Source organism: Drosophila grimshawi, unplaced genomic scaffold, assembly GCF_018153295.1.
Source record: "Drosophila grimshawi isolate 15287-2541.00 unplaced genomic scaffold, ASM1815329v1 contig_848, whole genome shotgun sequence".
NCBI lineage: Eukaryota > Metazoa > Arthropoda > Insecta > Diptera > Drosophilidae > Drosophila > Drosophila grimshawi.
This window is the reverse complement of record NW_025063692.1, coordinates 22,296,888-22,322,814: the sequence shown is the minus strand read 5'-3', so window position 1 is coordinate 22,322,814 and position 25,927 is coordinate 22,296,888. Positions and strand designations below refer to the sequence as shown.

Genomic DNA, 25,927 nt, shown 5'->3' with positions numbered 1-25,927 from the left:
TTAAGGGTATTACTTTTACAGTTGTACTAAACAGAAATTTATACACATAGACTCTGAAAAAAATTGCGCTGATATCTTAAAAAGCTTTTCTTGCTTTTAGAAATATTTTCTAAATATATGAAATTAGAATAAAACAATTATAAGGTTTGTTTTTCTATTTTTCCAGAAATATATTTCCAAATATTAGAAACTAGATCTAAAAAGTAGAAACGGTAATTAATGCTTAATTACTTAAGCTTAATTACTTAAGCATCATTAGGCATTAATAAAGGCTAATCTAAGTATTATATGTACATATACAAAAACACCACCCACGAAATTAGACATATGTTTTGCTACATTTTTGATAAATATACGTTAGAATGAAGAACACCTGGTTTGTAGAAGAACTCAATTAGCCTATTTAGAAATCTAAGCGTGAGTAATACTAAAATTGAAGGCGATTGTTTTTGCTAAGAATCCAAATTAATTAATTTTTTTTCCATTTACATTACTTATGAATTGTCTACCTTAAAAACACTATTTGCCACTCGACACACAGTGAAATCATCATCTGCCGCAGCTGCAGCTTACAGGGTAACAAACGCTAGTCTTGACGTTTCTTGCCACACAGACACACACACTTACAAAAAAAACACTTATGCATCTTGAAGAGCGTGTGGCAAATGCGTTAAATGTCGCTTATCGTAATATATTCAGGCACACGCAGTCATCCACACACACACACACACACACACACACACACACACACACACACACACATACATACACACACAAAGCGATACAGAGCATAACACACGTGTTGAGGCAGTAACATAGCGGCAATGTGGCACTTAGGCAAACATGCAACGCCTGCAGCATATTTCCAATTCAAATTGCGAATATTGCAACAAATTTCGCCACGCCCCCATTCCACACACACACACACACACACACACACACACACACACGCACACACGCACAGACAGACAGAAAGATACAAATGCACGGCACAGTGCAGTGCATGTTTGTGAATAGAAAAGTTAAAAGAATGAAAATCAACTGCAAAATATACGCTCAATTTCGTTTTAGTTTTCCTTTTGGTTATGAGCGACGTTCGGAATTTTTTGATCAATGGTTGAATTGCCTGCCTGAACGTGTTGAGCATACAAAAAAGGAGCAAGGGACCGAATGAAGGAGAGATAGAGATGCAAGATATTGTTAAGGATGGTCGTTGGTTAGCTGCAGTGCGTGTGTGTGTGTGTGTGTGTGTGTGTGTGTGTGTGGGTGGGTGTGGCGCTTTTGAGGCAAGTTTGGCTGTGGGTGCTGCGTCGCAGCTGCACTTGCGGCAATCATCGCAATCGCACGGAATCAATTTTTATGAAATGTTGCATGCGGTGCTTTGCATTTGCCATGTTGCAGCTGTTGCAATAGCCATAATCCAAGCAACCACACTCACCCCTTACCCCGTACCCCTCACCCTCACCCACTCCCGATCAACCGCACCACACTTTGAAGTGCTGTGCTGGGGAGTCTACACATGCTCATGTTTACTGCAAGTGACTTCAAATTGATGTTTATAAAGTTGTCGTTGCCAGTCACCGAGTCAAAGTTGTCAACAAGCCACAAGCCACGATTGGAGTCGGTTGAGTCGTTCACTAGTTTGGCGTCGAGTTTGAGGCGAAATGCTGTTTACTTGATTTTACCTTGGCTTTTTATTACAATTTGTGTGTGCATGCTGAAGGCAGTCAGTAACAACAAAAACTGTAACAACTTCTGTTAGTTTGCTGCCAGCTTTTGTGGGCCTTTGACTGCTCCAAGGTGAAATTATTTAGTTCTCTAACCATGCATCTTACGGATGCTCTTTGACAAACTTAAATTGACTCTGGACTCGTTAGCACCTCAATGTATCCAGCCCCAGTTATGATGAGAGGCCAAAGTTAATGCCACTAAAAGTATTCATAAGTGGCATTCAGTAATTTGTGCAAAGTGCGCAACTCACATCAATATTTAATGAATGTATCATCTGAGTAAGCCTACATTATTTTATTGATCACAGCCGACAATTTCATAAGACCAGCAAAAAAGCATTAATACTGTTTTGTATGAGCTTATAATGCACAATCTTTTCTTTAATCATCGTTTGAAATGCAAAATAAAAACAAATAAAAAATATAGTAAATATTTAAATAAATAAAAAATGATTGAGCTTTCAATTTATATTAAATATTTATAAATAATAATAGTATATTATTGCTGCCAATGAAACGAGCCTTCTTTTGATCGATTGTACAGAGTCTAATAATGATTTGTTTACATTCTTGTTTTTAGTGAGGTCAAACTTTTAAGAGCATTCAAAAATAGATAAAACAAAAAAGCGCTAGCATTTTGAAACATTCTGACTATGCTAAGGTCAGTCTTCAGCTGTCATGCCTTAAAAGACACATTTGCGAAATCAAGAATAAATGCCCTCTTGCAAGTATAAAGTTGCATATTTAATGCTGTGACCTATTTATCGTGGAGGTAAGTGCATGGCTGTCACATCTCAATTGGCATAAATGGCTCATCATCAAAACCGTCAGAATGAACTGAGCGTTTTTAGTTTGTTGGCTAATTTGGATTTGGCACAAGCTGGCAACAGCGATAGTGGCTGTCGTGCACAGCACACAGTTTTTGGCTGCTGCACATTCTGTTGCTATTCCTATCAACTGCGAACAGCAGGTACACCGTGCACCGTGCAGCGTGCAGCGTGCAACGTGCAACGTGCAAAGTGCAACGTGCAAATTGTAACTTACAGTTACAGGCAGCGTTTAAGGCGCCAACTAAATTATTCAGAGGAGGCAAAACACTTGATGTCCTAACGGTGTTTACACGCCCGCTTATAATGCCGTGAATGGCAGCGATAATGCATTTAGGAGTCGACCCAACCGACTCGACGGCTGCATCAGAACGTGCAAAACGCCAGGCAAGTGGAAACAAATGCAATCGCCCTCATGGTGCACTTTGAATCCCATCTCTGTCTGGGGCAAATTCCATATTCAACTGCTGCTGCTGCTGCTGCAGCTGCTGCCTGTGTCTGTTTGTATTTGTATTGTGTGTGTGTGTATGTGTGTGTGTGTGTGTGTGTGTGTGTGTGTGTGTGTGTGTGTGTGTGTGTGTGTGTGTGTGTGTGTACTCGTTTGTGCAACGAGTGCTATTAAATACTCAAACTTTGAGAAATAGAAAAACATCTACTGTGGTGGCAATGCGTGTATGTATTTCGCTTAGCGACAAGTGCGAGTCGGAGAGCCAGAAAAAAATGTTAACTAAGCAAGTAGCTAAAAGCTGCTATTTAAATAAAACGAATGCATTCGCTGACGTTGTCAGTTACTCGCAAATCCCCTCAGCTGCTATACACATAAGTAGTTAGCTAGTCGGATTATGCTAACTGATGATAAGTGAGCATAGGCAATTGCTGTGCCTATAAGCAAAGACTATAGTGATACAACCAACCAACCGGCGAGCTTAGCGATGATTTGTAATGTCTCACTTTTTACAGCCTTGAAGTTTACACTGAATTGAATAAATGTATATTGTGGGCATGCTTGAAATATTATATCTATATCGACTGATTGCTGATTCAATTTATTTATTTCAATTTATCTTATCTGATTCGCTGACCATCGTTTATTATCTTTGACAACAAGAAATTATATGAAGCGATATATATAAAAATATTCTTACATTTCTATAGTTTTTAAGCAAATAATATTTATAGGTTTCCTATTCCATGTTCTGTTGTTTGTAACAAATATTTTGATTAATGATATCAGTAGATTAACTCCGGTCTACAAGTGCCCGGCTGGTGATACTGATCAAAAACAAAGGGTCGAAGACGTCTATTTTACTTCGTGGCACATCTAATAACTAAATTTAATTACTCTCTACAATGGTATACAAATATACGAAATATATTTTTTTATTAAGATAAGCACGAATCAATGTTGTTGCCGTCTGTACTTAATTTACCCTCTCCAGTATTAATTTTATGGCCATACTATCCGATTTCCAATCCATTATTGATTGTGCATTTCCAGTTTTGTCATGGTTTGGTGAAGTTACAACAATTCATTCTAGATAGTCTAGGCAGATTCCAGTCCCTTCTGTCAGTGAGTGAGTGCCCATTTTAAAATCGTGAGAAGAGAACAAACATTGACACGAAATTAGCCCCAATCAAAGGACCCAACTTCGCTCTCACACACATTGACCTCGAACCCTCGAAGCTGGGCAAATGAATGACTGAGTGATGGGTGGTAACTAGGCTACTGTCGGAAAGAGAGAGAGAGAGAGAGAGAGAGAGAGAGAGAGAGAGAGAAATAAAGAAGGACAACAATAGCAGAGAATTTCAACTTCAAATATTTTGTTGAAAAGCAGCAATGAATTGCACTCAATTACAGAGGCATCACTCTTTGGTTCGTCCATTTAGTTGCCCCTTTGAATTTTGTGCTTGCATCGTGCTTAATTGATTGTTTGATAAATTGATTAGTGAATGAATTGTTAATTCAAGACAAGCTAACAAACGATGCTTGCCACTCACATAAAAAATGGCTGTCACATCAACTTAACAACTAAACGTAAACGTAAATGCAAACGAAAATGTAAGCAGCACCCAGAAGCAATTGAGGGAAGCGTCCACTTTGCTGCTTCAGTGGCTGCTGAGCGAGATTGTGGGTCGTGGTCTGTTGGTTGGATTGGACTGATGCTGGGCCAATTAGTCGACTGTCACCGTCACCTGTCAGCAGCGACAGCGACGGCAACGGCAACGGCGATGGCGAATGCTAACAATGAAAACAGCAGCAGCAGGCAACATTTTTAAGTAGAGCGTGGCATTAAGTTGTGACCCATCTCTTAAAGTTGCCGCTCACCGCTGAATATAAATGGCTTTTTGCTGCTGGACCTTTCACAGTTGCAGTTGTCGGATACAGGACAATCGGTTGAAAGCCACCTGCCATCTGCCACCTGCCACCTGCCACCTGTCACCCTCCGCCTGCCACATCTGCACCCTTTCCTTCAACCGTCTGCACAATTAAAAAAACGCCTGTTCCATCGAAAGCAGTGGCACGAACACCGTCAACACAGAGATAACCAGCAACAACAAACACACAGACACCGTCTCATGCCTGCGCACCCACACACACACACACACACACTCGCATACTCATATAACATAAATGGTTGTCTGCTGCTGTTGTCACCGTTACAATAATTTCGACAGCCATCTTGTCGCCTGACCGTTACCACCGCCAAGCCGAGAGGTCAACGACACAAACAATGCCAACAGAGAGTAAGCCAAAAAATAACGAGAGCGCGCTCTATGTTCCACTCTCTCTCTCTCTCTCTCCCCCTATCTCTCTCTCTCTCTCTCTCTATCCCTCTCTCTCTCTCTCTTTCTCTCTCTTTCTCGACCACCGGATGGCCTGAATGAAGAAACCCAAACCAATTTCCACTTACTCACCTTAAAAGCTTGCAGAGCCTATCATAATTTGGGATGAAAAACAAATAATAACATGCATATATAAATATGTACATATTTGAATATATACAGTTTGAAACTATGCTACACTCAAAAAAAAGATCGATCGAAATAGATATTTTTTAGTTTTTATAAATAATTTCTAAATATAGGAAAGCAAGTTTCTTAAATTTAGCAATGTTTTTTTTATCAATTTTTCAAAATATAAAAATTAAAATAAAATAAATATCAGAAAATATTAATGTTTTTACCAAGTTTAACCATAACAAGTCCACGTTTGGTATATAATCAAGGGGGATTCGATTAAAGGCACTTGAATTTTTCCTTATAACATTTAAATTCAATTTTTTGTTTCACAAAAGCTAAAAATTAATGCAGCCCAGATCATGAGTGAAGCACCGCTTCACACAGCTTCGTGTAAGGAAAAAAACTCTCAGACTTCTTTAGGTCGTGCCAGTAATAATTTAAACCGTTTAAACCATTGAAATTAAATTGTATCTCATCAGAAAATATTGCATTATCTCTTGCAACATTTAATCTGCCTATGTGGTGTGCTTTCATTAATACTGTCTTTGTGACCTTAAATCAAATAGAATTTAAGATGCCGTGGCATGTTTATCCAGGCCAGCCTGTAAGATTGTAGATTTCTGCCAGTGTGATAATTGTTTGATGTTCCTTTTTTAGCAATATTTGTTGTAGTTTTCTTTTAATTTTAACATATTATCAATTGCTGATGCCGATCGACGTCTTTTAATTCATATTTGTCTGTTGCTTATGAATGAATTCTTTATTATCACATTCAAAGAAATACCATATAACACCCTACTTTCTTTACCGAGGGCCAGGAAGTGAAAAAAAACTGACGAAGAATTTAAGCTTGGTACAGTTCTTAGCACCACAAATACGAGTGCCTTTAATCGAATTTCGCGGAGTGTATAATATGGCTCATAACTACACTGTTTTAGTATTTAGTATTTGTATGTGTATTTTTCCAACAGAGCTTTATGTGAAATGAAGTTTTATGGTCGCAGAAAATATGGTTGTCTTTAAGCAAGAATATACGAATATAGATATTATTATATGCTTGTAGAAGCGATTCAGCAAAAGCCTATTTTCCAAAACGTTTGTTTCCAAACTTATTTGCAGCCACATCTCAGCAATGGTCTTTGTTTTTGGATTACTCTCTGACCTCTGCTCAAATATGCGATTCATTAATTCTAAGCGTACCACTTGGCATAGAGCAAATTGGGTTCCGACGACCGTGAAATTGATAAATTCAAATTTTAGCTCATTGCATATAAATGCAGAATATTTAGTTTCATATTCATGAGATTCATGAATATTATACATTTTGTCTTCACTAAGATATTGTAGAAATTTATGTATTTGTGTGTGGATAAGCCAACTTACATACATTTGTGTATGTATGTTTTTATATGTATACATATGTGTTGACTTCACATATTACAACGAATTGCATCCTAATGCATATGTATTAGACTCCAACACATAGTCCCTAATTAGTATATAAATATGAAAGCAGAGCATGCACTTTCCATATGAGGGTTGCATATCTGATATATATATAAATATATATAAATACAGTTATATATGAACATACATGCAGATGTTGCACTTATGTGTACAAATGGCGATTGTGTATGGCAAATATAAAGCCACCAACTGCTGCTCTAAACAAGAGCTAATGTGGCAATTAAGTATTCCCGACTTGCAGATATTCTAATATACATTCATATAAGCTTATGATAAGCTTATGCGGACAGACATTAGGACATAACACTGACTCATTCCTAATGAAGAGTATTAATATAAAATTCATTCGTCATTTCTTTGCACACCTTTCAAACAATTTGATGAGTCTAGGATATGAAAATAAAGAGGCTTACTTGCGATCAATTGTAATTTCTTCATTTCCTTTTTTTTTTGCATTTGGTGCACCGCTCTTAGCCATGGCTATCAGCCTGTGGCCGCTCTAGTAGCTGGAGTCAAACTGGTTAACTTGCTGCTAAAATTGTGGGTGCTGCTGCTTGTTATATTTGTGAACCAGTTTTTTCTGCGAAGTAGTTGGTTAAACTACTTCAAGTTCAGTTGGAGTGGATGTACTTTAAGTTCATAATAAGTTTAAAAAAATGCTCAAGAAACGTACAAAGAGCCCAGTAGGTATTCAACTAATTGGTTCGGTTAACAATCAATTTCGAAAGTCATTGAAAACAAATAATCGCTATTCACTCATGCTTTTAAAATTCAATTTATCAAATATTAATCGGAAACGAAGTGCAGGCGTTGTTGATCCACAGCTTTGCCACAATTATACATAGCAGAAAATACATTTGTCTCAGGCGTGGAGCTCTTATTTTATTTTTCAATTTGGCTGTCAGTTGCACTTGGCATTCGGCTAAGTACTTGGCTTAAATACATTTTATAACTGTTTCAAATTGATGAGCAAAATCGAAAAGATTTTGATTGCTTTATTTGCTTCAGTCATTTGGTTTATTAAATAAATACAAAATATATTGAATCAATTGCTTTAAATAAGAGAAAAAAAGTGATTGAAAATTCAAAATTGGTAAATAGTCCTTCTTAAAAATGCTTAAACATAGGGTAATTCAATTATAATTACATTACATTACATTACGAATAGCCATTTTAGCAAATTTTGAAGTAAATATGTATATATATGTACAGCCAGAGGAATGCAGTAGTTTTAATCGAATTTATTCTTCTCTAAACGAATTCAAGTGGTTTGGGATATTAAGTCGGATAAAGAGAGCGAAAATGAGCTTGTGAATAAACTAAAGTAGTCCGACATGTCTGAAAATTAATGGCGAAAACTTAAATGCTTTTATGTGCGATGCACTAATTATAATTTTAATTCGTAATACGCACTGTGGGCACACTAAAGACCACTGGGAGAGCTTAAACTTAAGAGGCGATGGGCGATGGGCGAGGGATATGGAGGAAAAGGGCACAGTGACAAAGTGGAAGTAAAGCATAAGGGCCGAAAATCCACGTTGCAAGCATCAAGCAAAAGAAGAAGAAACACAGCCACACATGATGCTGCTCTTGTCGTTGCCGTTTGCTGACTGACTTGCGCCAACATCAAAATACTTAAGACTTTCTTATCTCTCTGTGGTGTGTCTGGTGTGTGAGTATGTGTCTGTGTCTGTGTGTGCTGAAATTAGCAAAATTATAGCTACTTATGCGGCTTGGAGTTCTTTTAGACATTTGTGAATACATTTTGGCTGGCCAAAGAAGACGCAGTCATTAAAATGCTTAATGCGAGTTGGCAGACGATGCCTTCGGCAGCCAAATGACCTTACGCTTGAATCGTTTTTGCTGCCCTGTAAAAGAGCATAGAAAAGTATATACATACTTGCCTGTAGTGCCTATATTTTTGAATATTTTTTATTTAATTAAATATAATATAATGCTTGAGAGCTGGAGTCCTAGCTACAAGGGTCAGCAACTCTTCTCTTGATTATAAGCTCTAGTTTCTTTCACATCTGGCACAAATTATATAAGTGAGATTTTAATGGAGAAATGATACAGGCCATTTTTGAGTAATTTTTTAAATGAGATTTGAAAAGAGTAACCCTACCTTGCTTGAGTCATTTTTTGTATCAGTTTCAAGTGAAGAAAACCAACAATTTGTAAAACCACAAATGATGTTCATACATTTATCGAAAATTCGAATGTTTCTAATATTTAAATTGTCAAGATTGTCCCAGAGCATGCCGCAGTTCAGTCGCAACGAAGGACGCTCAGTTCACCTGCTGCACTTTGTGTTGTATATTGTAGTAGCTGCGGCGGCAATAAAATGTGTTCGGTCAGCCGCTCCCAAATGAGACCCACAATTGATTTACTTGCACTGCTGCTCTGCTGCAGCTTAATAGGCTTTGCACTGCCGAATAGGGTATGTGCTAGCCGTACTATCGTACCCTCTCCGACACCCTCTCCTTTCTGTCTGTGTGCTTGCTCAATAAATATCGTAAATAAATTTAAATTCAATTGTATTTTTTATACTGGCCGAAATTTTACCCACCAAACCACCCCTCGCCCACTCGTCCCCACGACATGCTAGTCTCATTTATTTATACATCGGACTGGCCCACTCGCACTCTAGCTGTGGATCTGTAGGCGGATGTGTGTTTGGATGTGGGTGTTTTATTTATTATTTACATATCCGTTTACGTTTATTTATACAAAATTGCTTTCTGTTCCCATGCTAACGAATCTTTTTCGGTCCGTTCTCGCAAAATGTGACGCTTTATATGCATACATTTGTATGTATGTTTGTACACGTAAATATATTTTATTTTTTATTTACTTTATGAGTGTTTTTTATTACAAAAATTTCCATACTCTCGACTTTGCCCACAACTGCACGGATTTCCAAGTGCAATTCCCTCTTGGTCAGAGCTCGTTCTCTGCCTTTGATTGTTTTTGTTTTATTTATTAAGATTCTTTTTTTTATTACATAAAGAAAATTAATTTATTCGTTGTCTTCACAGATGTCCAACCACCATAACTTAATCCAAACTTCATAATTAAAAAAAAAAAATTATAAGACTTTTTTATTTTTCGGTTCTCGACATCTCAATTTATTTCGCTGCCATCGTTTATCTCGATCATTTAATACCGTAGATAATTTGTTGAGTGCCCAGGTAGACCAAACATCCACCACACAAAGTACGTCACAGCAGTGGTCACTTTTATAATTTGATAAGCGTTTACATCATCACTGAATGATGAGCCTTCCTTTAGCTGTAAATTCAATCTTCATTTCCTGCCACACTTCCGCAATTTAAATATCATATACCTAAGGCAGTAAGTGGGGTATGTACGCTTCTTATTTAAGCTGATGTTAAAAATGCTGGAACCAGCAGAATAGCAGAATATTTGTTTGGCCTTAATGTTGCCAGCTTATGAGTAGGTTGAGCATTAGAACTGATTTGCAGGGTATCTTAATGTGACTTTCAAGATGCACAATGTTTCAGGCACTCGTGGTGTGAAAAGTGATAGCAAAACAAAGTGACACAGAACCAACAGGACCATCTGAGCTGAGCTGAGCTCTGTGTGTGTGTGTGTGTGTGAGTCTCATCACTGCGAGTCCTTTGTAATGCGGGACTGTAGCTAAGTGGCAGCCAGGCAAATCGCCGCCCCAGCCCTCATTTGTCAGCCGTTTAATCCATTAGGTATGCATTCACCATTCACAAAGAACAAAGCGCTCATATCCGCCCTGCTACAGATATGTGGCTAAGCCTATGCCAATGCAGTTTATACTGAATGTGAGCCACGCCTCCTACGCCTACAATGCCACGCAATATGCGCATGCAGCCGGCTTTGGTTTTGTTTGGTTTATTTTCATTAAATTCATTCAGCGGCTGCACAAAAAAAAAGCCTTGGTAACTTTGCATAATTTATTAAATACGAGCTGCGCTTCGCCCAGCTCCTGCCAAGCTTCAGCAGGAGCCCATCAGCCATGGTGTCCGCATCCGTGTTTCAGTTTGTTTCCAGCCTTTGTTGCAAATCTACTCACAGCATATACTGTGCTTTTGCGCTTTTGCTCTTTCGGGTTTTTATCAGTTTGTTCAGCCCCTCTCCTCTTTATTTTTCATTTTTATTTTTTTTATTTTATGGTTCCTTTTGGGTTGTTCTGGCAACATCCACAGTGCCTGCCTTTGCCTGTTAGTTTTTTTGGTTTTTTTTTTTTTGTTGATTTTTCCTTATATAATTTGGTTTTTTTCGTGGAAATGCTTATGCTAATGTTTGGCACATATTCCTCCCCGCTCCCGCTAAAACACGTGCAGCCACAGCAAGCGATGGAAATTTAATGAAATATTCACGGTGTGTGTGAGTAAGACTTTAATGAGCTTACAATGCGGGCCATTCAAACACACAGATACTCATAGAGACACAGACAGGGGCAGCGAGAGAAACAGGAGGACGGGGGGATGCCCGCAACCGCTTTCGTATTGTACTGAAAATGTGTAGTTTAGTTTTTATTGAAGTCTTCCGGCACTGCAAATAACTTCCTCATTTGACGCTTAGCCCCTTCAGCTGCAACGGCAACGGCAACGGCAAAAGACTGAAGAACAAACACCAAACAAAGGCAATCTCTGAAGACGTTTTCGGTGTGCGCTCATGAGGGGCCACGAGGGGTTGCGAGAGGGCTGCGAGGTGGTTGCGAGGGGGTTGCGAGGGGGTTGCGATGGAGCTAGGATGGGGTTGCGGCCTGGGTCGGGTCTATGTGGATGATCCAAGTCCTTGCCTACTTATGCAAATGTCGAAAATGCTCCGCAGTACAATGACAGCGGCTCGGCGTCAGCTGAGACTTCCTCCAGTGAACTCATTGCACTGGAATTGAGGATGCCAATACAAACTAAAGTTGTGTATCTTATACGCTATTGACAAAGAATTTCAACTAACTTGTATAATTAGTTATTCTTTCCATATTATCTATTAGATAATTACCCTTGTAGAGAGAGAGAGAAGGCAGTACTACAATCATTTGGGCACCCATTGAAAGCAACAACCGCAACCCGAGAGAGCGTATAAGTTTCAGTAAATAAAATATAGCCCTAAACATTGCAATAATTCTATTTCCTATTTAGAGCAAAGACGGCCTTTTTTTCTAATAGGGTTTTTCCGGCACAGATGAATACATCATCTTACAGCCGTATCCGTCCTTCCTTCCAACTGTTTGTATGTCGAAGAGTGCCCTGGGCCGACCTTAGAGGACACCTTACGGATAGTATGAATAAACTAATTTATAAGAAGTACAATACATATTTTAAGACTTTTAGTTGTCGAAAAGATGCTAAATAATTGATCTCAATGACCCGAAATTCTATACGAACAATGATTTCTTTAATTCAAGTAAAACTGAACCGCTCACCGCCAGAAGTACCCGCTTGCAATGCTTTCTTGATAGCACCACTAAACACTCGGTTTTATGAATTGTTTTTCGTATTTTGCACACACATACACAGACTGAGTACGGTAGGGGAAGGAGAGGGAGTGGCTGAGAAAGTCTAACTTGCATGGTGCATAGTTTTAGAGCACACACAAGCTCGAGATATTTTAATCGACCGCCAAGAGTTCCAACTGTGTTTCAACTTTAAGGTTATTTAACAGCTATTTACGTTAACTCCACCTAAGACTTAGTTACACCACGATAAAAGCAACCCAAGCCAACAGATTGTCTTCCAAGGGTAATAGAAAGGGTGGAGGATTGGGAGAAGTGATTGCTGTTTCTGGTGCCTGTCAGCCCGGTGATGCGTCACATTCTTTAGGAGGAGCATCCGCTCCAAGACATGCTTGAAAATGTTTTTGAATTAGTTTTAAGGCACGCCACATTCTCCACTTGCATGCTGCGGCCCCTTGCTCCGCGTTCCCCTGTTTGTCCTCATCTTTATCCGCATCCTTGTGCGCGTCGTGTCGCTTGGTGCTTTCTTTTCAATTTAACTGCCGCTCAAAATCGATAGACATAGAAGTTATTTTGACTTTGACAAATTTCCTTCGCCCAACTTCGGCGAACGAGCTTCGCACAGTTGGACACGGATGGCAGGCACCATGTGGTGTGCGGCAAGCACTGAAAATATCGCAAAGTCAAAATCAATGTAAGTAAGGTTGCGGCCCTGAGGTTTTGAAAATCCGAGCAGCGTGCCGTTGCTGGCAGGAAATTAAATATTATACTAGATAAGTTGCGATCTGAAGTTGATTTCGCAATCAATTGCGTTGCCATTTAGCAAATTTGGAATAAATTTGATTAATTGGAATATTCATTTTGAAAGAAGCGAAACTCGTGTTGCAAAGTGCAATATCAGCAGCAGGGTTCAATTAAGGCGAATCTGTTATTTTGAGCACAGGGACAAACAGTGTTTGCTGAGGCACAATCAGAGCTTAAAATCAAATCACTGTCAAAGGCTCATTCAGCATGCAAGACAAACAAGCAGCAGCTGTGTGTGGCAATAGTCTACAGCGCTGCAACATCAACAGTTACTGCAGCAACAGCAGCACAGCTGCCAGTGACTAAAAAAGCAAGTTGCAACTCAATTTGATTTGATTTCAGTTCTACAAAAACGGAAGAGTGTGTGAGAGACAGAGAGGGGTAGAGGGCGATCCATTCTATTTCACTTGCATCTAATGGCATCTAACAACTCAATAGCTGCTTATACTCAAATATTGGGCCTTTGAGTTGCACTTGCAGCTATTGTGCCACTTTACGGCATATGTGTGACGCAGCAATGATTTTAACTGGGGGCCTCCCCTTTTTGGGGAACGTTGAGCAGGATAACCGTGACTGTGTCTTTTGCCGCACTCTGCAAGTGGATACGGTAACAAAACAGTTTGATTTATTAGGACAATCTCTGCCGCGGCAAAAGGAGCAATCAAAAATACGCGAAACTAAGCCGCAGCCAATGTGGAGCCGCACAGTGGGGCCACAGCAGATGATAACGATCACAAATATACACAAAATAAAATGTGGCACACATAGCCACAAGGAAGCAGAGTTATATTCCAACTGGCAACTGATAAAACAGCAATTAAAAATCTAGTCTAGTCGAGAAGGCATTGCATTTGATCGATAGCTTCCTTCGTTTCTCCAATTATCGATCAAAATCGATTACTGATGTGTAGATTAGAATACACCATGACAGATCGAAAAAATAATTCAATTAATTTGATATACTAGAGAGCAGTAGATATTTTTTGAATTGTAAGGCAGCAATATATAATATCATTTGGGTTTAAATATCTATGAAGTGTACGATTTAGTATAGATAGACAAACTTGGCTACAAGCTGTCTCTAAGTGAGCGATGCAGGAACAGAGAGAGAGAGAGCTCTCTCGATATGAGCACTTTCGGTTCTCCTACTTATTTCGGACCACTGTGACTTAGCAATAACACCGGAAATAAGAGGAACAGTGTTCGAAATGGGAGTGGGAAGTGACGACATGGCCTGCTAGCCGTGTCTGTGTTCGACGGCTGTCTGCCTTTAGCTGCCGACATTTACAGCCGTTATTTTGTATTTGGCGTGAATTTGATGCTAGCTCATGGTGATGCATGTACTATAGATAGTTTCGAGTGTGTGATTGTCTATGTGTGTGTTTAAGAGAGTTGATCACTTCGTGTCCACACCCCCGATGCACGGGCAGCAACACTAACACTCACACTCACACTCACATGTTGGCGCTCACACATTGTCGTCATGCGTGTGACAGGATAATAGAGGATGCTTTTGTCGCAGCCCAGCAGCCAGGCTTCTAATTTATTGCTCTTGCGCAAATGCATGCATTCCAAACAAGATTTTAAGATAAGCATAGATAAACTGAAAAGTCCAAAAAGCCCATATCTATTTGAATTCTAAACCCAACTGCATTCATTCTTATTAATGCTTCAATATACTACCTGGTACACATTGCATGGATTTACTTTAGATTGTTATTATTGTTTGGTTGGCATTCTATTTCTAATTCCAGATCTAAATCTGCACCTCTAAAACGATATGTATTTCGATGAATATGAATTGACTTAGAACAGCTTGGCACTTGGGTATATAGAAATAAATACAAGTATCCTTTTAAAGCTGTACCGTCGAACTTTATTCTGCAACAATTTTAGCTTGTCTTTCCATTCAATGGACGGCTTGTATTGCAATAAAGATGGGAAATGATATCGTATCGTTTTTATCTTGATTTCATGCCCCATCTTTCTTGCAGAGCTCTGTGCCAATTAATGTTATATGCTTACATACGTGAAGCAAAGCATTCATGAGCGACCTGTATCGTATATCGTATATAAGAAAATGGTTTAAGGACTTGACTGCCTTAGAAAATAACTGCAGAAACTTAATCTTTTGGAAGAATTTTGCAATTGCCAAACTTATTGCACAAATGTAGCTTAATTGCGTAATCCAACCTTTACTTATTTCGGCATGAGCAGATAGCTGATACATGGGAAAGAATGCAGCCAGTCAGCTGAATAGTGAAAGCGATACCGAGATACCGGATATGGACATGGACATGGACATCAGCATCCAGCATGCCAACATGGAGAGAGCTACGTATCTCATAGAAACACCAATTTTCTCGAATGTGTGTGCCCCAACATATAACTTTGAAAAGATTTGCTAGCATGCAAATTTGATGATGCCGCTGCATTGTGTCCGCTTAGTCCGGCTGCATTCCAGTGAGCACAAAATAGAATAAAAAAAAAAAGAGATTGAATTCGGTAATATTGGATGCAAAGCAGTGGCACTGGCAGTGGCAGTGGCAGTGGCATCGTCAGGGGCAGAGACAAAGACGGCCGCAGTTGCACGTGCGCCTGCCGAGCTGCTAACGCATTGAATAACGCAGCAGCGCTGCCAACTTGTACTCAAAAAGTTGAAGTCAAAAAAAAAAGAAAATCAGAAAAGAAGAGCAAAAATAAATGCGGCGCACGTTTGCCAAATTGAAATTTGCCACGCCGAAGCTGGCAGTTGCAAAACTATTGAGGCGCGCCACAACAGACAAAACTAGGCGTGGCATCTGTAGCCTCTGGCAATGTGGGGGTGGGTGGGTCTGCAGAGAGTGGTTTGCTTTGCTTTTGCCGGCTGAGAGTATGCGAGAGTATTTGGCCAGCAGATTCGTTGACTTGACTATAAACATTGATGCGGTCCATTCGACGGCGACACTCGCTTCAGCAAAGCCATCTCCTGGGCTCACTGTGTGTGTGTGTGTGTGTGTGTGTGTGTATGTGTCTATGTGTATGTGCCTGTGTGTGTGTGTGTGTGTGGGTGCTCAGTGTGTTTTTGCACAAAGCTGCTGAGGCTGTTTGTAGCTGCCAACTGCAATGCCAGCCACTCGGTTCATTGCTCTCTAGCCAGGACTGAACATTGAACTCAATTCGATGCTGCGCGAAATGCGGCAAAGTGAGGTTTTCTGTTTCTGTTTTTGTTTTCGTTTTCGTTTTTTTTTTTTTAATACATTTTCAGCGAACCTGACCAGAATACGTTCATGTCCATGCCCATTGGCAATTGGCAGCACTCTCAAACTGAATTATTGAGCATTTGGCTAGCTAATTAGCCCTCTCTGGTTATTAGATGCGAGGAAAGAGTTGTTAGCTGTCAACGAAGAAATTGCCAATTAAGAACGTCAGAGAAGTCAAATTGTTATTTTAAGAAATGCTCATAAAATTGCAACTATATTGCTAAATCAGTAAGAATCTAGGAAATATCTTTAATATACCAAAGACTTAGCGAAATGTCAGTTTCGACTACTCATTGACCTACACTGCCAGACACAGTTTGATATCCTGTTGCTTAGATGTATATATTTGGTTCAAGCAGAAACATTAAAGTGATCGATGAGCATATTTTTGTGAACCTATTGCAGTAGTCTGCTTTATAATTTAAGTTTCACACAATGGAAAAGACAGCTCGTTCGAGTAGAGTTTACCAATTAGGCTCTAGCTAAATATTATGAAAATTAAATATTGCAAGTAAACTTCACAAAGTATGCGAACCAACTAGAGGACACTTAACTCAACTCACAATATTACGAGCTACAAGAAGCACTACAGAATAAATCAAAAATGTGATATCATTTAACTCCGACAATCAAAATGGGAGCAGCAGGTGCTCTGATGTAATCGTGTTAATGGCTAAAATTGGAAAATTACCACAAATGCGAGCCGAGGCACACTGGTGCAGAAATCGAGACATGGCCGACAAGTGTCAGTAACTAAACACTCATCAACACCCGCGGGCACTATAACAGCAGCAGCAGCAATAGCAACAGTAATAGTAACATCAGCAACAGCAACAGTGACAGCAACAACAGCAATCGCAGGAGTAGCAATGCAGTCAGGCATTGACGACTTGAACAACTTGAACATTGTAGGAAACATCCAGAGGCACTTGTCAAGTAATTTGTCATACTTAATTGCAACACGCCACGAAGTTGCGTTCCTATATAGTTATTGTTTTTGTTGCTGTTGCTGCTGCTGCTGCTGCTGCTGCTGCTTTTGGCCCTGCTGTTCGTGCTGTTTCTTCTGTCAGCGAAAACCGTCGCTAAGCTGCACTAATTGGGCGGGTATTAACTGGCTGGGCGGGGCTTACACGCTCTTCTGATTCTCTGATTTGAAAGCAAAGCGTTTGCTCTCTGTTGTCTGTTATCTGTTGTCAAAAGCAGCAACAGGAACACCAACGACCAATTTGCATTAGCTCCGATTTCAGCACTTAATCGCCACAACTGCCAAGAAAAGGCAAATTGCATTTGTCATTACAAGAAATAGCCAACAAGCTTAGCATTTTTCGGTATAGAGAAATAGTTTCAGTGTTTAATATAATTAGTCTAATTAAACCGTACCAATTAATAATTAAAACAAAAGTTATCAGGATATATATATATACATATTAATATGCGAAAAAAGTTACAAGTTGAAAGTTGAATACAATGTACGTAATATTGAAGATGCAACCTATAAAAATCATCACGTTACAGTCACTACTAAAATAAAGTTCACCCATATAACCTTTACTAAGCATTCCATTTCATAGTTATAATTACTTAATACTCCATTTAACTGTTGTATTATTATATTGCACTGCTATTATAATTTAATAAATTATGCAATATTAGAAGATTGAAAATTAAGAACAAAACTGAATTAATTGATTAAATTACCCACAACAGAAAACAACTTAAAGGATTTGAAAAAAAAAGAACACACATAATAAAGAAAAGAATTAAATGCAATTTAAATAAACAAACAACAAAATATAAATACAAAAATTTGCTAAACAAATATATTCATCATATAAGTTCATCTACCTGGATAAAAAACAGATAAATGAAGAATATAATATAATATTAAGGAATAAAGATGTAACATAATATAAATAATCCATAATATTTAAGCGGAAACCCTTTACCACCAATCTGTCCCCTTAGCCCTTTAAATGATGCACTGTGGTGTCACCAAGAACACTCCCACACCAAAAGAGCTACGAATCAAAGGGTCCCGACCCACTTATACTACCATTCTTCAGTTTAGTTAATCTATTCTTAACCTTTTGATTTGTTTGGTATAAATAGTCGATATCCCAAAATTTTTCTCCTAGTCCTAGTAACTTTTAATGTACAAATTGTATGATCATTGCAAAGTTTTGGGCCAGCCTAAAGTAGGATCAAAATACATATTTTCGATGCCTAAACGTTTGCACGTTTCATAAAGTTTTTTTTTATACTCTGATACCGAAGGTATCATAGTATATCAGATTTGTGGTATGTCCGTCAACTTTTTCGACACCCTTAAAGCTAGGCAATCGAAACTTGAACATATACTGGACTGTGTGTCAGACAACGTGTACAAATTAGTCAACTAGTAAATCGATATTTTCAACTCGATAAAGCCATATATCTCCCAAAATTATATGGTTACAGTTGCCAAATCCGGTTGGTAGGTTCCGATAGCTCGGAAAGTGTAAGTCGATAAAACTGCATATGTTTTACAATTTTAATGATAGAGTCACCAAACTTAGACGGAAAAGAGGTGGTAATCTCTTTCAAAGATCAACATATGCATTTTTATGACCACGCCCACACTCACCACCCCCAGAAACTTTGACCAAAGAAATCTGAAATGCGCAGATCTTCCACAATTTTTAAGTTAGAGTCACAAGATTTTGAAAGAATGTTACTGGTAACTACCCTAAGAAATCGATAAAAATTTAGAGGGTCAGGCCTACTCTGCCTCCCCAAACCGTTACACCTGTTAGTGTTAGTCGATAAAACCATATATCACAAAATTTGACAGCGAAAGTCAAGAAATTTGAGAGGTATATTGCGTGAAACCCTTAACCCTTAAAAAGTCTGGAAATATAATTTTGGACTACGACCACTTCAGTCCCCAAAACAATCAAAGCCTATACCTCCCGCAATTTAAGAACAACAGTTACCAGACTTGGAAGGAAGATTACTTAGACAGAACTACAAAATTTTTTAGGCCACGCCCACTTCCGCCTCCGAAATTCCCAGAAGCCGATGTAAGCCGTAATTTAGTAACAACAGTTACAAAACTTGGAAGGAAGATTAGTAGAAACGTTCTCTTAATTTAAGAGCTAAAGTAACCAAATTGGAAAGAAAAATACTAGGAACATTTTCTGTAATTTTTTTCACTCACTCGTCAAAAACCGGTATTTCACGGCTTCACCCATCCTGTTTTGTGGCACCTGTTATCAGAAGGCATTAATTATGGTATCAGAGTATTTCGCAGTCGGTTACGCCTGACTGCAACGTTCTCAATTGTTTTTTTTTTTTTTGGGACCAAAACAAGGGCAGAATTTTCTTAGGGACATTCACAAATGGGACATAAAAGGCCTAAAGTTACATTCACAATAAAAACACAGTTCGTTTAAACGAAAGTTTTTACTGTAAAATTTTGTATGAGAAAGTTTTGCTCATCTAAGCAAAAAAAAAGAAGAGAAAAGAAAAGAAAAACCATCAAGAATCTATGTACCTTATTGGATTGAATATGTCTCGTCCACTCACACTTCACAACAAAATTCAAATACCCTTTGGAAGGGCATAATAATTGAATATGCTAGAGTTCACATATATATTTTTCATACTCTTTCCGATAGCAAAGGTAGCAACGAATTGCGAATTTATGAGCTGTGTAAATTGTAATGATGAAATTTGTTGCATTGTTTTATCGGGAAAAAAACAAGTAACACTTATTCCAGTTACTGCTACCGATATAAAGAATGGGCATTGATTCATGAATATTTATGCCTATAATAAAATTGGGGCAACCAGTGAATAAGATACCCTAGAGGTAAGCATTGGGATTGTCCCTGCTACCGCGGTTAGGTCAAAAACAGGCAATGTAAATGGGATTGGGATTAGGATTTGGATTGGGATTGGGATTGGTGACAGTGCCACTCAGTGTCCATGTCCCTGTCGCTGTTTCTTTGAGCAGTGGGAGCTCAAAATTAGCATGCATATTAAGCGAGGTCAGAATTTACCACCTGGCACCGTGCCGCAGGCAGCAGGCACCAGCATGTAGCTATGAGAGTGAGTCTTACTGTGGATGGGAATGTCAGTCTGGATGGGAAACTGGGACGGTATGCTGCAAAATGTGTAACTTGGCAAAAACAAAAAATATGGCGAAAAATAAGAACCGGGTTGACAAAAGCAACAAAAATATAACTGAGAAAAGCATTAAAGAATAGCTATCCTCCACACGCCGAACACTTTATACTCTTGCAAACGAGCAAAAGCTCACCCATAGTTCATATGGTATATAACAGCATCCGAAGAGTCTGACGTTGATCTCTTTCTTATTGCTGTACACCGCTCTATCACACATACGTACACGTAATGACTTCAAAACTGAAATACCCTCAGCAAGAGAATACAAAAAAAAAAAAGCCGACTGGAATTTATATAATAACATACAAGTAAATATGTGAGTGTGTGTGTGTGTGTGTGTGCAAAATATTCATAAAACTGAAAGAAAACACATACAGAAAATATGCAGAAATACTTGAAGCAATACAGCGACGAGAGTTATTTGCAAGTAGGTCCGAAACATTTTTGTTATAGCTAAGATGGGGTTGAGGGGCTCTGCTGGCTGAATAGCCCACAGCAGTTTGGCCAAAATGAATTGAAACGTGCCTCAAAAGTTGTTTTATGCATAACCAACATGCGGAGAACAGCCAACATTTTGAATAGACCCACTGAGCAATAACGAAAGAGAAATGTTCTGTTCAGTTGCTGCTGAGGCTTATGCAAATGGCCTCCAAAACATTGGCATTAACAATGATGATGAGGTTTGCACCGAACCTCCAGATGCTCTAGCCTCAGCAATTTCAAGTGATTAATGCCCTGAGTAACGCTCTTCGAGGGGAACATCTACTTGCTTGTAGTAGCTACATTTACATCTTTCTGTATCAGTCAGTCTCCTATGCTGGTGGCATCATTTAAAACTATATACACACATATCGGTATGTATGCCATCCTTCCAAGACCTTTCCAAAGCCATGAATAACAGCAGGGTGCTGAACTCGTTTCCTGAGCGAGTTTCCAAGTTTTGCTCGACTTGGTGCATCAATCTAATTGTCGTAATGTTCGAAATGTAAAGCAGCCCCAAATTTGCTTGCCAGCTAACTTTGAATGATTGTCAATTGGGTGCAGCAGCTATTGCGTATAGCAGCAGCAGATCTCAGCTTGCAAATTGCAACTTGCAACTTGCAACTCAGAACGTTGCTAATAGCGGGTGCACTTTATTTGTCGTGCCATTTGCCGCAGCTGATTTTGATTTGTGCTAAGCAATCGGGCAAACAGTTTCTTCGTTCCGACAACGATGTTTGTTGCTTGTTTCAGTGCCTGTGCCCGTCCCATCGCTCAGCGCGTGCAATCAAATAAACAAATTGCTAGTCGTCAGAATCAGAATCAGCAGACTTTCATTCACAAACACCCATTACCCATCCGCCATCCGCCATCCGCCATCAACCATCAGCAATCAGCCAGCGGTTATCAGCATCCGAGCACCAAAAGTGTGGCAGGCAATAGTTCGACATGTGGCATCAAGCACCAAATGACACTGCCGCAAGTATTAACGCTGCGTATGCGTAATAAACATTTGTTACGACCTCCCGTTATGCGCTGGACACAACATTTTCTCAGCTGAGCAAAACAACAAGAAAAATATATGCTCATTCACGTTAGTGTGTGTGTGTTTATATACATAAATATGGAGATGCACATATTTGCACATATGTAGGTAATTTTGGGTACTTGTGGACACTTTGTGATAATTTCACCCAATTGAGGATTGCAACGATTACTTACAAAAATGGCACACTTACGGGCGCTCAAGTAAATCAATTAAAATTGAAGTCATTTTATAAACACTTAAAATATAAATGGACTGTCTTATTCTGCTGTTACTAATAAGCACTTTGATCGGATATCGGAATGATTATAAAACTCACTTGATTTGACACTACTCGTATGTAGCATAATAGTATTAAGGGTAAGTCAGCATGACAATTAACTCATCTAGAGCAAGCAAGAACATGTTATGTAATGAAAGTAATCATCACTATAGCCCTATCCGTTATTGATAATAATTACTTTTCGGCAACTATAAATGTCTAAATTTTATTAGCTCTTAGGCTGAAGCTTGGCATAGCTAATTTCCGCTCTCAAGTATAGGTTTCCGGTATTCTGTGTAAGTGGATGCATCTAATGAAAATACTTCGAAATTGGAAAGAAAAAAACCCAATTACTAATGTAATTAAATTAATTACATTTGCAAATAACATTCCAGATAGCTAAAGTAGAATTGCCACAAAACAATTAACGACAGGCTACTTAACTTAATTGGTTCGAGTTGATAATTAGACAGCCGGGTTCACTTGACTATTAACAATGAAGCATGTAATCAGATACAATTGGATAAAGAAATTTGTGGTTGGCTGACTCACCTGGCAGCAGTATTAGAAATCTGAGGACATAGGCATAGGCCAGCCAGGCTGTTCTCGATGCGTGTGTCCGTTGGGAACTCATTCTCGTTATGGCCACAATGAGACGCATTTGGTTGAGTTAAGTATATTAATTTGGGAAACGGCAATACTCCTTGCTTTGCTTCCGTTTGCTTCCTGTCGTGGGCAGCAGTTAAAAGCCAATTGAGGCCATTCATTCATTTATTCATTCGATCAAACGGAGCTCGATCGATTGCCATTCATCTGTCGCTATCAGTGTCTCTATGATGTTGCAATCACTCAATCTCTCCGTTCAGCACAAAACGCAAATTTAAACTCAAATGCGAGCTGAAGTAAAAATAAAAAGAGAAACTCAATTGCCAATCTCAAGCGCAACCTCAACCTGTGGCATGCGGCCAACTGGCAAAGTGGCAGCGTCCGTTAGGCAGACATATGGCGCATCGATCAGGCGGCACAGTGAATCAATAACCAGAACCCAGCACCAGAGGCACCACCCGGTCAGCGGACAGCGGACGGGTGACGGGTGACGGGTGACGGAACGGCAACGAAAACAATTTTCTACGGCAATTGTTTTTTATTTTGTTTTCCTCTCTGGTTTTTTCCTTTTTGATTTTATTTTCTTTGGTATTTTTGTTGTTGTTGTTGTTGCTGTTATCAAAGTCGAGGCTGATGCTTGCTAACGCCACTTCTGTTCCTGATGGGACGGTTGTTATTGTTGTTGTTATTATTATTGTTTCTGCCCCTTATCTGAGCCACCTTACTTGCCTTTCAATTTTGCAAGAAGGCGGAAACTTTTACTTCTGGCTTGCCGCAAAATTTTTTTACTTTCGGCGACCATTTATCAAAAATGTTCTTTTTCTCCTTGTTTCAGGTGTTGTAGTAGGCCCGGTCGCAGGGGGAGGTGTGGGGGTGTGGAATTGTGGGGTTGCTTGGCCGGAAATCGAGAAAGTCGGTAACGTGGCGTGCCGTGGTGTGGTGTGGTATGATGTGGTCTGGTGTGGCGTGGTGTGGTGTGGTGTGGTGTGGTGTGGCGTGGACGGAAGGGTCTGCGGACCGTCTCAGGCTCTGTCTGCGGCACGGTAAGGTGTTTGTAAGCAACGGCTGCTTGCCCACATTTGTGACATCTCCTGGCGGCGGCCGTTGACCTTGACTATTTAAGCTGTCAACGCCGAGAAATTGATTTTGTTTGTTTGGTATGTGATTTAGTATTCGATTCGAAACGGAATCTGATTGATTGTTGCTGGTGATTGTTACTTCTTTTGCAATGCCACAATTGTTTTACATATATACATAAATATGTAGTATGTATGAACTTGTGCGGCGAGTCTCGTTTGTGATTTGCCCGCTCCTTGAGTTTCTCTTTTTAAAACTTTTCCATTTGATGTTGGCTATCGAGCGAACGCTTCCGTTATTTAATTTTTTTTTTTTTTTTATATATTTCCGGAACTGGTTTACGGCTCTCGATGCGTTTTTCGCCCGTCTGCTGCTGCTTTTGCTGCTTGGCAACTTTTGATTACTTTGTCTAGCTAACAAGTAGTTGTTGCCTTGTCACTACTTCGATTCAATTCGATTCTGATGGCAAATATTGTCGTTATGTCCTTCCACTTGCCGCTCGCTCCTCTTGCGTCCCTTTCACCTTTGTTGCACAAGCCCCTCCTGCTCTGCACTTTGCTGCCAATCACTGAGAAGTGATTGTGTCTGTGTGCTGGTGCATTTAAAATTCAATTTGGAAATCGAATTTGATAGCCTGTGATTATTTCTTTTATTTTGTTGTTGCTTTGTTATTGTTATTATTATTGTTGTTGTAGTTGTTGTTGTTGTTGTTATTGTTTTTGTTGGTGTTGCTGCTGGTGTTGTTGCACTGTTTGCTGTTCTTATTTTGGGCTACTTATATGCACATCTAGGCGAATTTATTTCAAGTATATGCACATTTACTTATTGATGGCCTTTGGGATCGTTATCTTAGAAGAGTTTCATTTGATAATTGCCTTCTCTATGTCCTTCTCTCACTTTGTGTCATCTCCAAGTAGCTCTACAAAAATATTGAAAATGGAACAAACAAAACACAATGGCAGTTAAAATTTAATCAAAATGATCTTCAGTCAAGAACTTACATATAACTACTTATAATATTGCCTTTTTAGTGCATATGCTACAAATTACAATGTCAATATTCATATACATATATATATGTATATTATTTTTTCGAGCGCCTGCGAGCCGCTGAAACTACATACATACATACGTACATACATTTAACTTTATACATGTATTAATATGCATAAATCAGACAGCTCTCAGCATATTGTCAGTTGCGCTTGCAGCACATTTACAACAATTACGTATTAAAGCGAAAATTACACACTGTCACACTTGCGCACATATGTATATATATATATATACATATATACATATGTACACATATGTACGCATACAGATGTTCGCATAAATTCATTTGTAAATAGTGACCCAGACGCAGGCACATAAAATGTGACTCGCTATAGTTGGAGCTGGAGCTGATGCTGGAGATTGTCGTGCACATTTGGTTTTTGAAATTGTGCTCTCATTTTGGCATTAAAATTGCAGCAAATACTTTGAATAAATGCGCCAACCACATGACAAATGTTCTGCATTAAATGTAAAATATGTCCCAATGGCACAGAGCCTTAGACCCACAGTCATCCTCCGCCACTGTCCCGTCCTCGACGATGCAGTCTGTGACCCACAATTGCAGTGCTACACACGCACACCACATAGTCTGGTCAGTGTGTGTGTGTGAGTGTGTGTGTGTGAGGGCAGATTGTGGGCCTAAAACTAAAGTAAATGTGAAGCGCAGGACACCAATTCACTCATTTGTTGCACAAAACTGAACTGAGCCTTGTGAGCAAAAGCAATCTCCAATTTTAAAATCCTTCCA

The 25,927-nt window shown here is 39.2% G+C and overlaps 1 protein-coding gene across 1 annotated transcript in view; it reads right to left on the bottom strand.

The window, feature by feature from the left end:
- The window catches only part of LOC6564751 (neuronal acetylcholine receptor subunit alpha-7), a 116,448-nt gene extending 92,829 nt beyond the window's left edge, over positions 1-23,619 (bottom strand). Inside the window, exon 1 of the mRNA XM_043216203.1 lies at positions 22,993-23,619. Within this exon, the coding sequence (XP_043072138.1) occupies positions 22,993-23,101 (109 nt within the window). The 5' untranslated portion in view covers positions 23,102-23,619. The remainder of the gene's footprint in view (positions 1-22,992) is intronic.
- Positions 23,620-25,927: the final 2,308 nt, after the last annotated feature.